The following is a 19902-nucleotide window of genomic DNA, read 5'->3' on the forward strand; positions in this document are numbered from 1 at the left end:
GATAGTGATTCGTTAGGGACAGTGATTCGTTAGGGACAGTAGGCGTTGTGCAGTATCGAGAAAGTAATTTGTTAGGGACAGTTGGCGTTGTGCAGTATCAACATAGTTATTCGTCAGGAATAGTGAGGGTTGTGCAGCGTCAATATGGCGATTCGTTAGGGACAGTAGGCGTTGTGTAGTGTGAAGACAGAAGATGATTAGTACATGTATATACTATAAGTGGGTCGCACATTTTGTAGTTTATTGTATCTTTTCTTTATTTTGAAAAAGGTCAAATGGCAAGCCAAACCAAAGTTAATGATTTAAATTTTATTTCACAAGTCTGAATATCTTGGTAACATATTAACATATATGTTCCCTTCATGGGTACAGAATTGCACCACATAATATAGACACTATAGACACACATTCTGCACAGTTTAAACGTGTGCATTCTTCAAATAATTCCCATTCGTTAGGAATGCATAATGGCAGTGCATTATTCACTTATACTTCAATGAAGAATTAAGGATGATCGTGTGTAAAATATTGGAGTATTTAACTTTTAAAAGGTTGATATGTTCACTTAGTTGATAGTTCAAGGATTCTAAATTCATTAAATAAATGAAATGGTTGGTGTGAATTTCTTGTAAAATATATATCCTTAAGTAAGGATCATTACATAGAAATGTAACAATTACGCAATCACTAATTGACTATAAAATAATAGCTGAATGAAGACACAAAATGTAAATTTTGCACAGGTTGAATACCACGGACTCTTCTTGTCAAACACACAAAGAAAAGGAAACGTATGTGATCGAATATTAGTGTGACACACTTACTGAGGTTACATCGGTTTTTGCAACAAAAAGCCTTTGCGATCAATATTTACGGTAAGTCGCTAAAGATTTTCAAAGATTTCATATATTTTTTGTTGACTATAATATTTTCTTTCATGAGACTACTGTTGCGATTATTACAAAATATATAACATTTTTTCTTTTACATTCAATAGCAAGACACAGAAGTTGCAACCATGTCATTTTAAGACCAGTCTCTCGCAGTATTCATTGCGCGATAATACAATCATGATTCCGCTCTGCAGTTATACACCTCTGAAGGAGAGACGGTCGGCGATAAAGTTATTTGTATTTTGGCAACACACACATTGAAAAGAATGATGGCGTACCGCTATGCTACTTCCACAGACTGTGACTAAAATTTCTTTACATCATATAATTATATAACAATGCTCTAAAACAAACAGCTATCAAAATGGTTATTCCCATGTGCTCAAACAATGAGCATAAACTCGACTAATGTACACCAATTTCAGCAGTTATTAAACTAAGGAAAATAAATTTTGCCAGAATAGGAACTACCAGACTATAAAAGCTCAATAAATGAATTATAAACAATATAAAGAGTACAAAAAGATACCGGCTCGTCTTTTTCTCTCGCTAACATTTGAAGTTTAGGAAGTTATAACGACCAAGCGGAGCTAGCTGTCTTTTGATAGATGCACATCTAAAGTAAAGCCAAGCTGTACACTCTATAACCTCAAATTACACCCATCAATCATTCATCAAAAATAAAAGAAAATTAAAAGTTATTTGAACAATATCCATGATATACTAGATTTTGTGTTAATAACCATGCCAACCAATGTGAATAACCTGAGAAATTCTTCCTCTTTATAAAAAATCTACGCAAAATATGCCATTGTAGAGCGGAACCTAGTTAAATAATAGCTTCAAATTTTTATCGTCATAACATTGCTGGCGCTCTACGTATATTACGAACTTCTGAGAGAGTAACAGGTGTAATGTGAAGTAGTTTTCATTTGCAACATGCACAATGGAACAAATTGTGCCTAACTTCTAAAAGTGCAATGAATGAATTACGAAATATATCAAATGTAAACAAACTATCGGCTGTTTGATTTTTACAAATTAATTCTTAAGTCCAGGAAGTGAAAATGACCAAGTGGAGCTAGCAGTTTTTTTATATAGATGCCAATCTAAAGTAAGTATATTCTACAGCCCCTCAATCACACACCAAAAAGTAAAGGGAATTAAAAGTTCTTGTAATCATACCTGCGAGATTGTTTTTCCATTAAAAATCTATATAAAAAAAAGTAAAATAAAACTGTAGAGCGCCACCTTAATAATTACTTCTTGTTGGGCTACGCAGTTAGCCCGGTTTCAGGCCTGTCTGTAGCAACCACACTGTAGCCTTAAAAGAGAGGTTACCAGTGTGTGTGTGTGTGTGGTCTGGATTTTTAACGTAGCTTTAACAATTTTTCAGTCATATTGCTACGATGTCCGCAGTATAACAGTTTATAGTGATGTCTAGCACTGGGGCATCATGCTGAAGACATGTAGCATAATGTCCCACCCAGTCACATTATCCTGACACCAGGCCGACCAGTCCTAACGCTAACCTCTTCATGCTGAGCGCCAGGCGAGGCAGCTGTTAGTACCATTTTTGTAAGTCTTTGGTATGACTCGGCCGGGTATCGAACCCACGACCTCCCGCATCCGAGGCGGACGCTCTAACCTCTAGGCCACCGGAGCAGTTACAGGTTACCAGCCTAGTTGCATAGTAAGCGTTGATTTGAAAAAAAAAAACAAATTACCTTGATATCGACATAAAATGTGTTTCATCATTCCCTGAGCCTTTTAATAAAATGCATGTCACGTGTGATTCATGGATAATGTCTTTTTGACTACAACATTTATGACACTTTTTATACAGCTCTCTCTCTCTCTCTCTCTCTCACACACACACACACACACACACACACACACACACACACACACACTATTTACTCTGACCCACTGAACACAAACTAAAAAACAAATCACAATTATGGTAAAAATTTAACTAGCAGTACTTATTCCAACAATTATTATTAAATATAAGTGCTTATCTTTTCTAATCAATTAGGCATACGAATTCATTTAATTTTTTGGGGTACGTAAAGGTCTGGATTGGGAAAGAAACCCTACTGTTACCACAGTGAGGTCATTGTTTATGGTACTTTAAATTCGTGGTTTTTGCAACCAAGAAATACAACAAAACTGTTACTTGGAAAATAATGAATTCACTGTATGTAATTGTTGCTCTTGCCGAAAAACAGTGAATTCACTGTATGTAATTATTTCTCCCACCGGAAAATAGTGAATTCACTTAATGCAATTTTTGTTCCCACCGGAAAATAATGAATTAACTGTTTGTAATTATTACTCCCACCGGAAAATGGTGAATTTACTGTATGTAATTGTTACTCCTACCGGAAAATAATGAATTCACTGGATGGAATTGTTACTCCCATCGAAAAATAATGAATTCACAGTATGTAAGTGTTACTCCCACAGGAAAAGATTGAATTCACTGTATACAATCGTTGTTCCCACCGGAAAACAGTGAATTCACTGTATGTAATAGTTACTTTCATCGGAAAACAATGAATTCACTTTATGTAATTGTTACTCCCACCGGAAAATAATTAATACACTTTGTGTAATTGTTACTCCCACCGGAAAATAATGAATTCACTTTGTGTAATTGTTACTCCCACCGGAAAATAATGAATTCACTTTATGTAATTACTACTCCCACCGGAAAACAATGAATTCACTTTATGAAATTGTTACTTCCACCGGAAAATAACGAGTTTTCTGTATGTAAAACAAACGTTTAAGAAGATCTAATATATAATGTTGTTATAGAGAACAATAACAAGGCTTTAAAGAGAACTACTAGTCCTGCAAGATTTGATACACCTCTGTCGCATGCCATACATTCTTAGAAATAAATTCTGAACAATATAACAATCAGTATATATGCAGCATATTCAATCCGGTATGTATTTAGTATATTCAATCGGTATGCATTTTTTCATGTTCTTCATTACAAATATATAACATAACAATCTTTTTCGTGCATTCATGGTTGCTGCCTGTATCTGACACAAAAACTTAAATATGCACACAAGTGACTCTCTCTCTCTCTCTCTCTCTCTCTCTCTTGACTATTGTTGCACCATAAAAGTTGCAATAAGAAGCTGCATATATTAAGGTAAGTAATATTTTCGACAGGAAACCCCTACGTTTTGAGCCAGGTATGTTGAAGAAGACCCGTGGCATCTAATCTCTCATCTGCGCTGAGTTTCAATAACTGTGACAGCAAGTCCTTACAATCTGCATAAATAATAAAATGTAAATATAACTCACATACGTGTCGGAACTTAAACACGACAGAACTCTCTAGTCTGGCATATAATGAACATAATAAAGCGGAAACTTGTGAACAAAATACATATGCCCTCGGCTAAGCGTACAAGTTATGTTTTTGGCATGGCAATATGTTGAGCGTACGATGCACAAAATTACCCAAAAAGAACGTAAAATGGTAATAACGGAATACATGTGCGCTGTATCGCATTGAGTGATCGACCCTGTATGCTATGAAACATTCCGCCAAATGTCACGAGATAATCGGTCTAATTGTGATACTGCTCGGGCATATGCATTCCGGCGTACCAGGATTAACAGCATATCGAACGACTGAAATATAACATTTTTACCGTCTCAGTCGAATGTGATCAAATAATGTTACTGTATTCGTTAAATGCGAAAATGTCATATTGGTATTAATCCAATGTTCTGAAATACAACTTTTTGTTATGTCTTTTGTATCTAAATAAGAAATAAAAAGAATGGTATTTTGCCAGTTTGTTTGAAGGCAAGACTCTGCGTTTCTGGTTGAAATTTAGATGGTAACTCCATGATCTGATCTTACTATTGAGTTATTCCGATCCAATATCAACGGTATCATAAGTCGGATAACTATGGTGTGGAAGGAAAAACAAATGAACAAACAAATAAACAAACAAAACAGAACATGGTGGTGTTAGTGCAAGAAAACTAAAAAGAAAACAGCAACAACAAAACAGTAATCAAGAAGAGAAGACCAATGTTTCGGTGACAGCGCGAAGAAAGTCATATGTGCACTCAAGTTCGAGTACGCCGCATAAAGTAAGGAGGGAGACAATTCATGATTTGCTTAGGCTGGGGTCTAACGTGTGTTCAATTCGTGTGTTTACAAGGGCCCCCGGACATAGAGACAAGGCTCCCCCTCCTCCATTTCAGCTCGAAACATGTTTTTCCCGACAGCCGCAAAACGTAATAGCTCACCACGGCAAGTTTGACCCCTCCACTTCTTCGAAAATAATGTTGCGGGCGCCCCTGTGTGTATATACACTTGCTACCTTGTCATCTGACATGTATCAACATAAACCAGAAGAAAAAAAATGCCCACGAAAAACACAGCCATTGCTGTTCATTGAGTAGCGGGACAAATTATTTGTGGATTCCTAGCTCTCGTATGAGTACCACGAAGAAAATCTTTGTTGGTAGTTCACGTGTCTTTTTCTGGTAATGGTTTATGCTGCATTGCAAATCAAACAACCAGGTAGCACTCCGTGCATGTGATTAAAAAACCATTTACCACAAAATATCACATCACAGACAAAAGCAATGTTTACCTTCAAGCGCAAGAGTTTGGTTGTTACCTCTTTCCCAGGCAAAATGCGAAACATGGCGATGGCCTCAATTCAGGATTAACATTGATGTCCAAGCTCACAGCTCCCACAGAAGGTGAGACCCAGTACGAAACATTTAAGTGGCGTCAGTGCAGTGATAACGATTCTGTCCAAGCTCATTAACTCATAAAAAAGGTGAGACACAAATGCGAAGCACAGAAGTGGCCTCAGTTCAGTGTTAACGTTTCTGTCGAAGCTGTTTACTGTTAAAGGTGAGACAAAGCATTCCGCGGTGCACTTGTTGTAAAATATATATTTGCAACCTTCACGCCAACTCATCCTTCAAGATACGGAAAAAATGCATGTTCAAACTTTTTATTCGCGATGGATAAAAGTTCAATTCCACAAACCATGATGAAACTATACGCAATAAATTACAATATTTGGAAAATATTTGTACCCATTCAGTGTTCTATCTACCTACGCGTCATGAGTCAAATACACAGACTTTTCTGATTTGACGTACAAAACTAGTCGCCGGTACGTAAATTGACGCACCCGAATGTTACGTTTTACTCATTAACAAAAAACAAAGGTTCGGTCTAAAAATCGTCGCCAGTAGATAAATTGACGCAATCCAATGTCATGTTCTGTTGATTAAAACAAAATTAAGGTTGATCTAACTACTTTAATGGCTAGATTACAACTCCCACAAACGGAAAACACGCACAAATCAGTTTCTTATGCTATTGTTATCATGACATATAGGGTTAAAACTGAGTGTGGAGTCTGGAGCTGACCTTGTGTGACATGTAACTGTCACATCATTTGTAGCAACAGGATGTTAGAACCGTATAATCACCATACCCAAGAAAGACGTGGAAAATAAACATGTGATTTTTAAGTGATTCTCACGACAGACTATTATTTTATGCGCACTTTTGTCAAGCAATGAAGCAACAATTTCCATTCACTCAATTTTATGCCTTGCGTTATTCCAACATACTGTCAGCGTTTGATTGAAAAGGCATCCAAGGCAAAAAGAATTAAAATAGATCCAAAACAAACGAAATTATCTCTTTTGGACCACATTTATGTCCGACCGATGATAATACTGTATTGTTATCGAACTGGTGGAGCCTTCATCATCCAAATATGAGGTAACGGTTACTCGTAAGATAAAACGTAGTTTGTGCAGCAATGATTGAAAACACAGCTGGTAATGTTTTCAAAAAAAAAAGTTAAGTCGGATGAAGAATGTGACAATTAAGACGCCTTTATAATTTGCCATATATGTACAGAGGCTAAAAAACCCACAATGACCAAAGGTGCAAAAAAACAATAACTTTCAGAGCAGTACACTGGCAAGGCATGTAGGGTTGCCAGAACACAAACTGCTGATTGAAGGTCCACAACACCAGGCAGATATGAATGCAGAGTTACAAAAACTTTCTTCCAAACAAGACATAGTAGGGAAAGTGCAACTTAAGTGTGTACATTGGCTGAGTGTAGAAGACATTCCATGTTTTCAAATATCTTCTTAATTTAATACACGACTTAGCGGCTGAAGAAATTGATGCCATTGGTATTTGTAAGAACTCTGCCCATCAGTATGACTCGGCTACTATCTGTTCAGTTAATGGAGCGCCTTTCAAACATTGTTGATGATAGTCTTATGTGTGACACGCAAAATTCGTCATTTGTGACAGTAATGGCAAATGAAAGCACTGACATAGCCATCAATAAACGCATCGTCACATATGCTCAGAATATGTCTGATGACATGAAACCTTCAACAAGATTTTTAACAAATAGATAATGTTCAGATGTTTCTGGGAAGGGAATTACCTTATTGGCTTTAGTCAAATTATATATAGGGCCATCACTGTACCATTTAGAGTATCGCGTGTGCGTTCAGCCATTTGCATATCGTACCATTTTGTTCTTTAAATTTTCAGTTCGGTTTTCCATACAATCTTCAACCTTAATCCCTCATTCACTGTGTACAAGTGTCGTTTTGTATCATCCCTGTTCCGGAGCGCAACCAAAGCGAACTATTGCATACCTGTAGCGATTTTACACTGCATCATTTGTGTCGGCCGATAGGTATCACTGCACTAAGAATGGGATGGTCCATTTGCGTCGAATAACGGTATAGGTCACGTGGTACCAGTGTCTATAAATGCCCGAAGCAGTTTTGATTCGGGATTCTGATGTGTATCGTCCGCAGAGAAAACAAAAATATTAAAGGAAGGAAATCAACTCTATGGCCCAGCCCCATAAGTGAGGGAAGTACGAGGCCATGTTCTACAATCTAAATGCAGAGGCAAGAATACATGAAACCAGACCCACTATAGCCCGACAGAGGGAAGCGAGTACTTACCCTGCTAGAGCAGTTATTGGGATAATGTAACTCAAGAATATGACAGAACAGAAATCAAAGCAACCCTTCTAAACTTTATTCAAAATTTAAACTTAACTTTAGTTTTCAAAACACAAAATACTTATAATGGGAGGACCAGGGCGGAAAAAATTATTTTCTATTTCGGAAACACAGTGTCACTTCTAAGTCCTAACCAGCATGTCATGATGGGATGGGGCTAAGAGGTGTCAGCATAACAGTAAATCAAGAAGATAATCGTGAAGTAATTATTGTAATAAATAAGCTACAGGTGAAGTGACTGAAGAAGGCTTTCCACGACTCTAGCTATGTTAAAGACGAGAAAGGGAAATCCTTGTTTTTATCTTCTTCGCATATGCAAACGCCAGGGTTAGAGAAGATTTATCCGGCGCCGATACCATCATATGAGTAAAAACAGAGTACGAACAGCAAAGGGAATGTTCGTTACCAAAGTTGTAAATATTCGTTTACACGTCACAAGCGTTTGCTTACCATTTAGTCCTAGTAAGACTTCGATTGTCATCTCGTTTCTTATTTAGATTATTGTATCCTGCTGTACTAATACTGTTCCAGTTCCTTAAATTCACTTTCTGCCAAATGCGTTTCAAGCAGTTATCCTAATATAAATTCGTATTTTCAGAGGAAGCGGGTTAACTATTTTTATGGAAACAAAAGTTGTATCGATGATTAGTATTGTCAAAGTGCCGTCTATAATAATCGGGTACCTACTAGGAGATACGTATCTTGGCAGTTCCAGTCCACGGAGTATTCTGTTGTAGATGCGTCGATGGCTCTTCCTCTCTTCAGGTGAGAACGGCAATGTATTACACAGCATCATATGCAGAATCATTCCTCTGAAATACACAGTGTTATGCTGGAAGATATTGATATATGAGGAATGGTATAAGATTATTTGGTAAAGTTTTCGCCATTTGTGTGATGAGAAGTCCGTGAGAGAGTGATAGATTACGAGGATGTGTATAATGATAATAGGATGTACGTCCCTTATATTTTCTTCAGGAATCTCCCAGGGTGCACGTAAGAGACCGCACTAAACTCTCAAGAGAGGGAAGGTGATGAGAACTGGTACAGAAGGGGTGCGGAAGGGATGAGTAGTACAGGAAGGGTGCAGGAGAAGGAGAAATAGTACAAGAAGCGGCACAGGAAGAGTGCAGAAGGAAGAAGAAGGGAGAGTAGAAGAAGAAGAGAGAAACGAATACAGATGAGTAAAAAGAGACTACTCACTAAAAGGAGACTCTCACAATTAGGACGTTAACTCTCCTTTGATGAAATAAAGAAAGGCATTTGTTAACAGGCCAATTAATGTATCAATTTATGAGTGAAGTGTAATTGGAAGATTTATATATCCATAAATTACTTGAATAGTTTTATTTATTATTAATACTGATTAACTTGTTAAAATTTGTACCTTGAGTTGTTCATGTATTCAGGCTGTCGGCATTAATAACTGGGGGATCGTAAGTCATTCAAAATGTAAATGCCCTAATAATGTGGAGGGGTTGTGACAATGGCCATAACATAATTACATAGTCTAGTAAGCCAATTATTGAAGTTATCAATCCTCTGTCTCTTATTTCATTGAACCCTTTGGACCCCAAGATATCCCGCGAGATGAAATATGGGTCACATGATTTGTCAGTACACAAGTCAAAAGTGATGGTCAGTTTGTGTTTCGCTAGACACGAGTTTCATGTAATTCTTATTTTTATTCTAGTTTTCCCATGCTTCTAGTAGTGGTTTTCTTGCGTTTTATAGACTTCAGAGTCATTCATCAATGCTTGGATGTTTAATTGTCTTTTATTTGGACTAACTTTTACTGGGATATAGTGCAATCAGGACTAACTTTGGATACAGTGGAATAAGGACTAATTTTGACTGGAATATAGTGGAATAAAGATTAATTTTGTTTGGGATATGTGCAACAAGGACTACTTTTTACTGGGATATAGTGCAATAAGGACTAACTTTGACTAGAATATAATGCAATAAGGACTAGTTTTGACTGGGATATACATGTACTGTAGTGGAATAAGGGTCAATATTGACTGCAATATAGTGCAATAAGGACTAGTTTTGACTGGGATATAGTGCAATAAGGACTAACTTTGACTGGGATATAGTGCAATAAGGAATAAACTGAGATATAGTGCAATAAGGATTAATTTTGAATGGGATATAGTGCAATAAGGACTAAGTTTGACTGGGATATAGTGCAATAAGGACTAACTTTGTGATATTGTGCAATAAGGACTAACTTTGTGATATTGTGCAATAAGGACTAACTTTGTGATATTGTGCAATAAGGACTAACTTTGTGATATAGTGCACTAATGACTAATTTTGACTGGGATATAGTGCAATAAGGATTAAGTTTGACCGGTATATATTGCAATAAGGATTATCTTTGTGATATACTGCAACAAGGATTAATTTTGACCGGGATATGGTGCAATACGGGCTAATTTTGACTTGGATATAGTGTAATAAGGATAACCTTTGACTGATATAGTGCAATAACGACGAATTTTGAGTTATATAGTGCAAAAAATGCAACTAAATCTCACATTATTTTGTCAGATAATTCCAGTTTTTCTCACCACCCATTACTTAAATTGTGTAAGAAAGGAGTATTAAGTATTAACCGAATTCACTAAAGAATGTAGTAGCAGATGTTGATATTGTAATCATAGAATAACAATCTCAATGAAAAGTTCTTTCTTTGAAAGTTCTCATGCTAATTAGTTATGCTTCTGGCAATGCTTTGTGGGCAAAAATGACACACCCTTTATCACTTCGATATTAGAAATGTAAATTAGAACAGAGTGTTAAGCGCAAACATGCAGGTTATCACTCGCATAGCACCTTATGCGCTAGACAGACGACCTTGTACAGTCGCTATCCATGCTAGTATATAGTTATGAATAGATAAACGGATTTTTGCAGTCACTATCATATATAAGTGTGCCTGGATAAACGGTTTTGTACAGTCACTATCATTATATCCTAAAAAAAAGATTTCTTTTTACAGTCACGGCCCTCTTATATTGCGGTGAAAGCAAACAATGTGCTGGTTAGGTTAGCAGTGAGCAGTGTGCTGGGATGCTGGCTGAAGATGGCTGAAATCCACTTAGCAGGCCGTAGTTACAATGACTTATAGCATTGTCATCTACTGGTTCTGGTCTTTCAACTAAGGTACTTATTGATACAACTAAGGTACTTATCAATACAACTAATGTACCTAATGATACAAACAAGGTACTTATTGATACAGCTAAGGTACTTATTGATACAACTAAGGTACTTATCAATACAGCTAATGTACCTAATGATACAAACAAGGTAATTATTGATACAGCTAAGGTATTTATTGATATAGCTTAGGTACTTTTTGATACAACTAAGGTGCTTATTGATACAACCAAGGTACTTTTTGCTACAGCTCAGGTACACATTGATACAACTAAAGTACCAATTGATACAACTAAAGTACCAATTGATACAACTAAAGTACCAATTGATACAGCGAATGTACCTATTGATAAAATATTAATGATAGCACGTTGAAGCAAAGACTCAACTAATCGGAAATATTAACAGAATCCAGTAACATCTGACTTTCCTTTCAGTGAAAAACAGTTAAAATCAGATGCAGTTGATTACTGGTCAACATCCTGACGAGAATTCCATAAAAATACAAAGATACAACCATTTCCAATAACAAAATAAAATTGCAGATGGTCTGTACTATTACGACTCTATGGTCTTAAACAAAGTAAAAGAAAAGAGCGAAACTCATTACGTTTTGTACATTCAGCAAATAATTTATTTCCCTAGAATACAACGCGAAAATTTAAAAAGAAGTTACAGTAATGCGAAGTAAATCCCAAATAGTCCAAATGTTACATTACCAGTCTTAAATAATACAATTCTAATTATTTCTAGTGTTATTCCAAATAAGATCCAACGCTGAATTGGTGATATGCCTGTAGTCTCGAATGTACTAATGCAACAGTGGCCTGAACAGTGATGATGTGCCAACAGTCGTTTGATGACTCACACTAATATAACCCAATATATCCTTGTTTAAATTCACTATAATTTCAAATTAATGTTTTTTTTTCCCAAGAATATTATTGAACATTTTGTAATTCCAGAGAATAATAATTTGAAAAAAATAATAATATTATCCCAAATCAAGATAATAAATACAACAGTAAGACTGATTCTGCTTCAGCATTTTATAACAGCACGAACGAGTAATTTCTCAGGTAAACAAGATTATGAAGCCCTCTACTTGACCGGGGTCACAATTAGAATTTTCTAAATAAAATTACTGCTTAATGGAAAATTCCATTCTGGAAGATTCGGCTACTAAAATTATAATAAACAACATGGTAAATATAATTTACTTAACTCGGACCAAGATAATGATCCTAATGTTTAACCCACACTCTTAGAAAAATATTATTTACCAAAATAAAACATTATCAGCGTCTCTCGTCAGGAGCACAGTGAACTTGATTTTGGACAAGACCAAATACAAAATACAATTATCTATATCATACAATGAATAAAGAAACCTACAATGCAAATTAAATATGCATAACATTCAGCAGTTGCCATACAGAACCTGTTGCCATACGTATTTCATTGGTGTGATTTATGATGTGCTACCACAAGACTCATCATGGACTTACAGACTCCACATGTCGACAGCATGTGTATACGGTCGGAGGGCGAATATCTCAGGGGCTGTATATGTCGGGGAGCCACACTGGGTGGACAGAGTGGAACCTTCCTTCAAAAAGCCACTCAAACCGAAATCTGAAATAAAAGAATACATGTTTCCTGTAACTTCGCGATAAATACAATACGAGACATCTGGACAGAGATCAAGCAATTAGCACAGTGATGATCGTTACAGTACTGATGTCATTACAGTCGCAGCGCTAAGGGTCAAAATATGGTTAGAAAGCAGTTTACATGACTACTGACTCACTGACTCAGACATGTACTTTCGATTACCCATTAGTTTCCATGAAGGTATGCACACACCTGTCCTGGAGGTTATGCAAATAAGCTAGTGGTCTAACTTCGTCTGAACTTGAACTTCTGAAGTTAGATTAGCCGATGTCTGAACCTTGACGTATCAGGCGTTGGTTTTTAAGTTTGCGGATGAGGATGAGAATGTGTTTACAACCTCCCAACTAGAAAAGATCGATCCCCTTCGTCGGTATCCATATTCAACCAGAAATAGACATATTCGAATGTACACCCTAATCAACTAGAAAAAGATCCCCTTCGTCGGTACCCATATTCAACCAGAAATAGACCCATTCGAATGTTCCCCCTAATCAACTAGAAAAAGACCCCCTTCGAGACTGGTGAGATTCTTGCGGACATTTTTAAAGAAAAACATCATACATTGTGATAAAACAGGACTGTGTTGTGATTTTGTCCAAAGGCATTTCAAGAGTGATTTTAGTACATGAAATGCTGCTCATGACAGTCATCTATTATATAGAGTCTGTGATTTTCTCTACATAAATTACCTCAAAATCAGAGTATTTACCTATACGAACACCGTATAAATGAAGATCGTAGTAAAAGTGTATATGCATCAAACTCTGCTGGATTTCTGTTTATGGCGGTTGCAGCCTTAACAATTTTCTGTATTATACGCTATGTCTCATTGTTAAATTTCTTTACACGTTTACTCAGTAGACTTTGTAGAAATAGTTATCTTATGCTGTAAATACATAGCAAATTGTTGGTTCACTAGTATCATTTATGTTCAATACAAAGTCACGAAAGTGGCCAGCATCAAACACAACGTTTGTCTTTGTTTTAATTATGCACCCATATACTTTGACTTTGTAATAATTGCACAACTGCCAGAGGGAATTCTGTCTTTTCACTCTATATCTTCCTTTCGACTCTGTCGATGTCGGAAAGAGCAGACTGATGTACACACATTTAATTTTACAGTCTCATAAAACGAGTTAATAATACAAAAAAAACCCCCTGTGTTTTCATTCACTTTCTTTCTGACAATAACTTGCACCCCTCTTCTACATGTGTAAGAACACACACACACGTTTCCCTACTAATGTTGGGGATGCGTGAACACACACACACACACACACACACACACACACACACACACACATATATATATATATATATATATATATATATATATATATATATATATATATATATATATATATATATATATATATATATATATAAGCGTGTGTGTGTTTGTGCGTGTATGTGATCTTATCTAATACAGTCTCGGTCTTTATTGTTTATGTATCTCATTCGAAATTGTTTCACAGTAGATTTTTAATGAATAAAAGTTTAGCTTTCGATCTTAATTATGCGCTTAATGATTCTTGATGCTTACAGTTGCAAAGGAGAAAAATTATTATTTTAAATATTGACATGTTTCCTTCATTGAAACTACTTTCCCACGAATAATCGGTTTCATTCAAATATATCACAAGATCGAGATAAATCCTCACTAATGAAAATTAAATCATCAAGACTACACAAAGGATAAACCTTCCACGCGCCCTTAACTTAACCATCTGATTGCCAGAGTATATAGCGGTCAAATCAATAGAAACTAGTATAACAACGTTCTTATTTAGTTAAACCGATTATATATCGGATAATGCAGCGACTCCTGCGCACGATGGCTCAGGGGCCCCGAGTGACCGAGTGGTCTAAATAGCTCTCCGTCAAGGATCACTGCCATCTCACCTCTGTCTGCATAGGTTCGAGTCTCAGGCTCGGCCAATGTGGATATGTGAGAAAGCTTGCCGGTAGCTTCTCGTGGGTCGGTGGTTCTTTCCGGGGTTTTCCCGTGTTCTTCCTCCACCATTAATACTGGCCGCCATGTATAGCCTATCTTGTGCTGAATAATGGCGTTAAACCCTATTACAACAACAAAGCACGATGGCTCAGTTTTCTTTTCTGTGGCATTCAAATTGGTTCTTCTCTTTTAGTTCCTATGTGCTTTGGCCTTTTTTTTTACAGAGTGACTTCTGTCACTAACGAGTCCACCCATAATAAATACGGCTGTCAATAAGTCAATATTGGTTGATAAAAGGTAGAGAAAAGCCGTGGGTTAAGTCTCAAATACCTGTCTTATCGACAGCGTACCTGTAGACTAACTACCGTGCTCGTGTATTTACCGGTATCGAAGTGAAACGTTCCGTTTAGCATTGCACAGCAAATAATTCATTAATAGACATACCTGTAATTTGGTGGTTGCCGAGTCCGGGACAAGTTACTTTGGTAGCGAGGGCATATTTAGAGTGTGACCTTACACCTATATTTCATCTTACAGAACAGTAAATATATATATAATAGTTAATTAAGCCATGTTTATACCATATCAAATAACAAGGAAGTATGGAAGAAACTTGTTCGTCAGATTGTAAACCCGTCACGAACAAACAAACAGCATACGATGCTCTTAAAGACACACTTGATAGTGAATAATACTATTCGAGTTGGAAGCTTTTAAAACTTTAATGAACTTATCTTCAAATTAAAAGTCTTTAATTACTTATATGGTATGACCAAACATAGCTTGAAAATGAAAAGAAGAGCCATATTTTTAGTTCGTTATGCACTGACAGAGATAGATATTAAACATTTTTAATTTGATTTTTCAAACATTAGATTTTGGGTAAATCAAATGCATGCAACGTTAATTTAATGGTTCTGTAATTTTGCTTCATTCTTGACATCATTAGGCCAAAGTGATTTTACTCATGAAACTTAAGTTCCAGACAGAATCCAAACTTAATAGGAGATCGTTATCATCACGTCTATCGCACTGCTTTATTCTGTGTATTTAATTAATAGTGTGTGTTTGACCTTTGACCGAAGACAGATTTTGGTGTATACCAGTTTTTTGTCATGTTTGTAAATTATAAATTAGTTCTTTACTGATATTCGAATTCAAGGTCAAGTTTTCTTTGCAAATTTAGAATGTTCTTGAAGCGATCATGTGACCCACATCCTGATCATTTGATTGAGCCTTAGGCAAAGTAAAATGTATATATAATTATGTGGTAAACAAAATTATTAATTCCTGTTCATTGACTATTTGGACTAAAACACTACCTTAGGATATTATGAATTCATTCAAAGACATTCTGGATTATATCATTGTGATACGTCAAAACGGTCGGTTTGGCTCTGTCTAGCCATTTAATGCGTAGAACACGACCAGTACCCAAATTAGTCTTATGGTCACCAACGTCCGTCATTTTGAAACACCGTATTTTCTATATCTCCATTATGATACCCTATATGTGGGCCATTGCGTTAAGAGAAAATCGATGCCTTACAAAGTGAATATCTCACAATTGTGGATTGTTTCTCCATTTAAATAGCAATATACTCGCCGAAATCAACTATCCTTTATCAAATATTGCTTTTCAAGTATCCCATTATCTTGCACTTATCGTCAGCGCATGTCAACAAAATGCTAAAATTCACGTAGACGCTGTTTTATTGCCAGTCGGAATACCAGTGTGTGTGTGTGTGTGTGTGTGTGTGTGAATTAGCATCAGCATTTGATTCGGATTATATACATAAATCATAATACAATAATATGCAGGCATGTGGGATATATACACACGAAGTATAGTAATATTACTCTCGCACAGTTATACTTCAAAAATAATTCTTTTTAAAGCAATGAAGACATCGATTCTTTCTTGCTTTCCTGGATCCTATACAAATAATTATATCATATTGTGGCAAGAATTTCCCAAGTATACACACAAATGTATATTCAAAGTTTGTATTGAAAGCTTTGTCTGACTCCGGCTAGGACAATACAATGTTTTGCTTTCCTAATGTGTGTTTATATGTTATCATTCGCGGAGTTTTCCAACACTTTCGCTTGAATCGTATTCTGGTGAATTTATTTTACTACATCTACCCCTACTACTAGTACTACTGTGTAAGTTTCTTACCTACTAGCTTGATCGTACCGCACGTCAATATAAAATTATCTGGTTTTAGATCCCTGAAAGAAAACATAAACGATGATGTAAGAGAACACCCAGTTTCTTTTTCCACCATGAAAGAAACCCGTAAGATTAGAAAGGAGAAATGGACATGATATAATTAGCATTCATTAACAAAATAATACACATATTTCAATGAAATAATACAAAATGAGTTTCAACCGCAAATATTAGGTGAGAGAAAATGAATGGAAATAAAATTACCGAATCAACCGAACACCAGCGAAATAAACTTATTTCATTCGAAACATTTCGATTAAGCTCAATTTAGGCTTGATTATTCGTTTCAGGCTTGGCATCGCTATCAGTCTTTTAATTTCTCAAGATAAAAAATAAACAATACCTGTGAACAACTCCCACGCTATGCATGTGATGAACTATATCGGCCATCTGCCTCATGAATGCACGTGCTTCTCTCTCCTCCAGTGGACCCCTGCAGTGTGATAAGTTTTGTATTTAAAAAGTCCGTCAAAATCTATATAGTCCCGACATTTACCTATAAACATTGTCATTTGAATTAGGCTTTTGTGCTTAAATTGTATGGCATAGTTAATTGTTTGTTCTAATCAGTTAAATTATGTAAATGACAGTTCATTCTGTGTTCTAATCCGTTACACTGTTTACCACATTCAATTCGGTGTTCCAATCAATTAAATTGTATACCACAGTTAATTCGGTGTTCTAATCAGTTTAATTGTATCCCACAGTTAACTTTGTGTTTCAAACAGTTAAGCTGTATACCACAGTTAACTTTGTGTTATTATCAGTTAATCTGTAGCTGAATACCATATTTAACTTTGTGTTCCAATCAGTTAAACTGTATACCAGAGTTAATTTTGTATTCTTATCAGTTTGTAGTTCAAAACAATAGGAAACTGAAAACTTGGAAAATGACAAGGTGCAATTTTGTCATCGCTGTTTGAACTATTTACATTTTCTGTATAATTCCAACAATCATACCTATCTGCCAACATCCAGACTTAGCTCATGATGATCACTGTCTTACGCTCGTAATAGAAAGGGACTTTAGCATAGCTATCAAACTGACTGCATCATACATACATACATACATACATACATACATACATACTTCCTGTTCAAATATGAATTAAAATTTTCTCCCTCCATCAGCTCTAGAACTATGTAGTAGTTTCCATCGGTTTCCATGACGTCCAGAAGCCTGACGATATTGCTGTGTTGTACTATCCTCAGGGCTTGAGTCTCTCTTTCAAATCGCCGCCTGGCGCTCTGCTTCTTCAATGCCGTCTTCTTGGGAATGATTTTGATCGCCGTCTGCAGACGATTTCGTTTATTATTATTATTATTATTATTATTATTAGTAGTAGTAGTAGTGTCATTAGAATTATCATCATCATTATCATCAACATCAACATCATCATCATCTTCTTCTTCATCATTTTTAGCAGATCCAAGTTTGCACTATCTTACAGACATATAAAAATACAATAAAACCAAGAAAGATAAATGATTTTAACATATAAAAATTTTACTTTACAAAGATAAAAGTCATAAATGATATGAACGAGCAAAACTTTTACCAACACCATGAACCTACGTGCTATGGAATACATCTGTGTTTATTGATTGCTTTTGACATGCAGTGTAAGTAGGATTAAGCCCAGGTCTCAAGCGATGCGATATATTATTATAAAGTCAATAGGTTAGTCATTACAGATTACTAAGACTTGATTTCTCACCTTTTCTTGTGCATTTAAATAGTAAGATAAATAAAGTTGTTTTCCGACTTTAGTTCTCACCTGTTCTCCTGTACTGACATTCCTTCCTAGTCGGACCGTGGAAAAGGATCCTTCACCAATGATACTTCCCAAAACGTAATCTCCAACTCGCTTACGGGAATCCAGGGGAACGAAACTCTCCTGAAAAATTTGCTCAAAAGCAGATGACATACTGGAATTTTTTGAGCTCTAAAGCCCCACTCAGATCCTTTTTATTAACTGCTGTCGATATCATTGTTGTGACTGTTCTCTTCTCATCCCTCGAATATAACGATGCTATCTTCACATCAGGGAGAATAAGAAACAAATGTACTTGAAAGAACTGCAACTCTGGTTGAAGTACTCCATAGTAAATCGATCAGACACTGTAATCTAGGTATGTAACACTAATGACGTTGTTTACTACCACCACAGATTTCTGAAAAATCAAACCAACGCGTTCGTGCGGTTCGATGGATCTATAAATCATATTGTGTGCAATTGTTTTTATCAATACGTATTATATGCCCCTAAAATGGCTCTCTCAGGCCCTCTCCATGTTTTATATGGACGCTTTGATAACGACAGGTTATCGCTCAAATATTCATGTCAAGTTGAATACAATATGGCCCGGAGTTAACCAGTATTTGCTATCATATTCTCCACATGCATCCTTAAAAGCCATGCCCGTGTGTCTTCTGTAAAGTGAAGAGCCGTCTTAAAATGTTAGTTCACGTTTCAGTCCTTCAAAAGTAGCCTACTGTATTCGACGACCAGAACAAACTTGTTAGGTAAATTGGCATAACCTCAAGTTGTGCTAGAAAGGAATTTGCTTGTCGTCTTAAGTGTCATTCGTATTCAACAGAGTGGAAAAGGTGACGTGAAAATTTAAAACCTATCCACGGTCGGTCTTTTATCTATAAAGCAATTAAGTAACCTCCTATTTTGCTGTCAAGCTAAATAGTCGAACTCACGGAATCTAATAAACATGCTAGCGAGGGGAGGAAGTATTCCAAAATCGATTAAACTTAAGTGTCAGATTTATTAAATCTCAAAAAAAGGTTTTATATATTTAGGGACATACATTTGTATTAGGTATTGACTACAACATCGCTTTAAAAAGAACAGAGATAACAATAAGAGTAGTCTTTCAATTAA

General features: G+C 36.0%; 1 protein-coding gene across 3 annotated transcripts in view; it reads right to left on the reverse strand.

Annotated features, from left to right (window-relative positions):
• Positions 1–19561, reverse strand: part of LOC149769997 (hormonally up-regulated neu tumor-associated kinase homolog A-like) — a 50328-nt gene extending 30767 nt beyond the window's left edge. Inside the window, exons 1-7 of one of the 3 annotated variants that reach the window (XM_089949572.1) lie at positions 18787–19551; positions 18099–18301; positions 17352–17441; positions 16955–17007; positions 12650–12776; positions 8661–8785; positions 295–4187 (exon numbers count right to left, since the gene is read on the reverse strand). In XM_089949572.1, coding sequence (XP_089805698.1) covers positions 4093–4187; positions 8661–8785; positions 12650–12776; positions 16955–17007; positions 17352–17441; positions 18099–18301; positions 18787–18936 — 843 coding nt within the window. In that variant the 5' untranslated portion in view covers positions 18937–19551 and the 3' untranslated portion in view covers positions 295–4092. The other 2 variants (XM_089949573.1, XM_089949571.1) reach the window with 2 other exon arrangements.
• Positions 19562–19902: the final 341 nt, after the last annotated feature.

Source organism: Sinohyriopsis cumingii, unplaced genomic scaffold (genome assembly GCF_028554795.1).
Source record: "Sinohyriopsis cumingii isolate HCF-2022 unplaced genomic scaffold, ASM2855479v2 utg002887l, whole genome shotgun sequence".
Lineage (NCBI taxonomy): Eukaryota > Metazoa > Mollusca > Bivalvia > Unionida > Unionidae > Sinohyriopsis > Sinohyriopsis cumingii.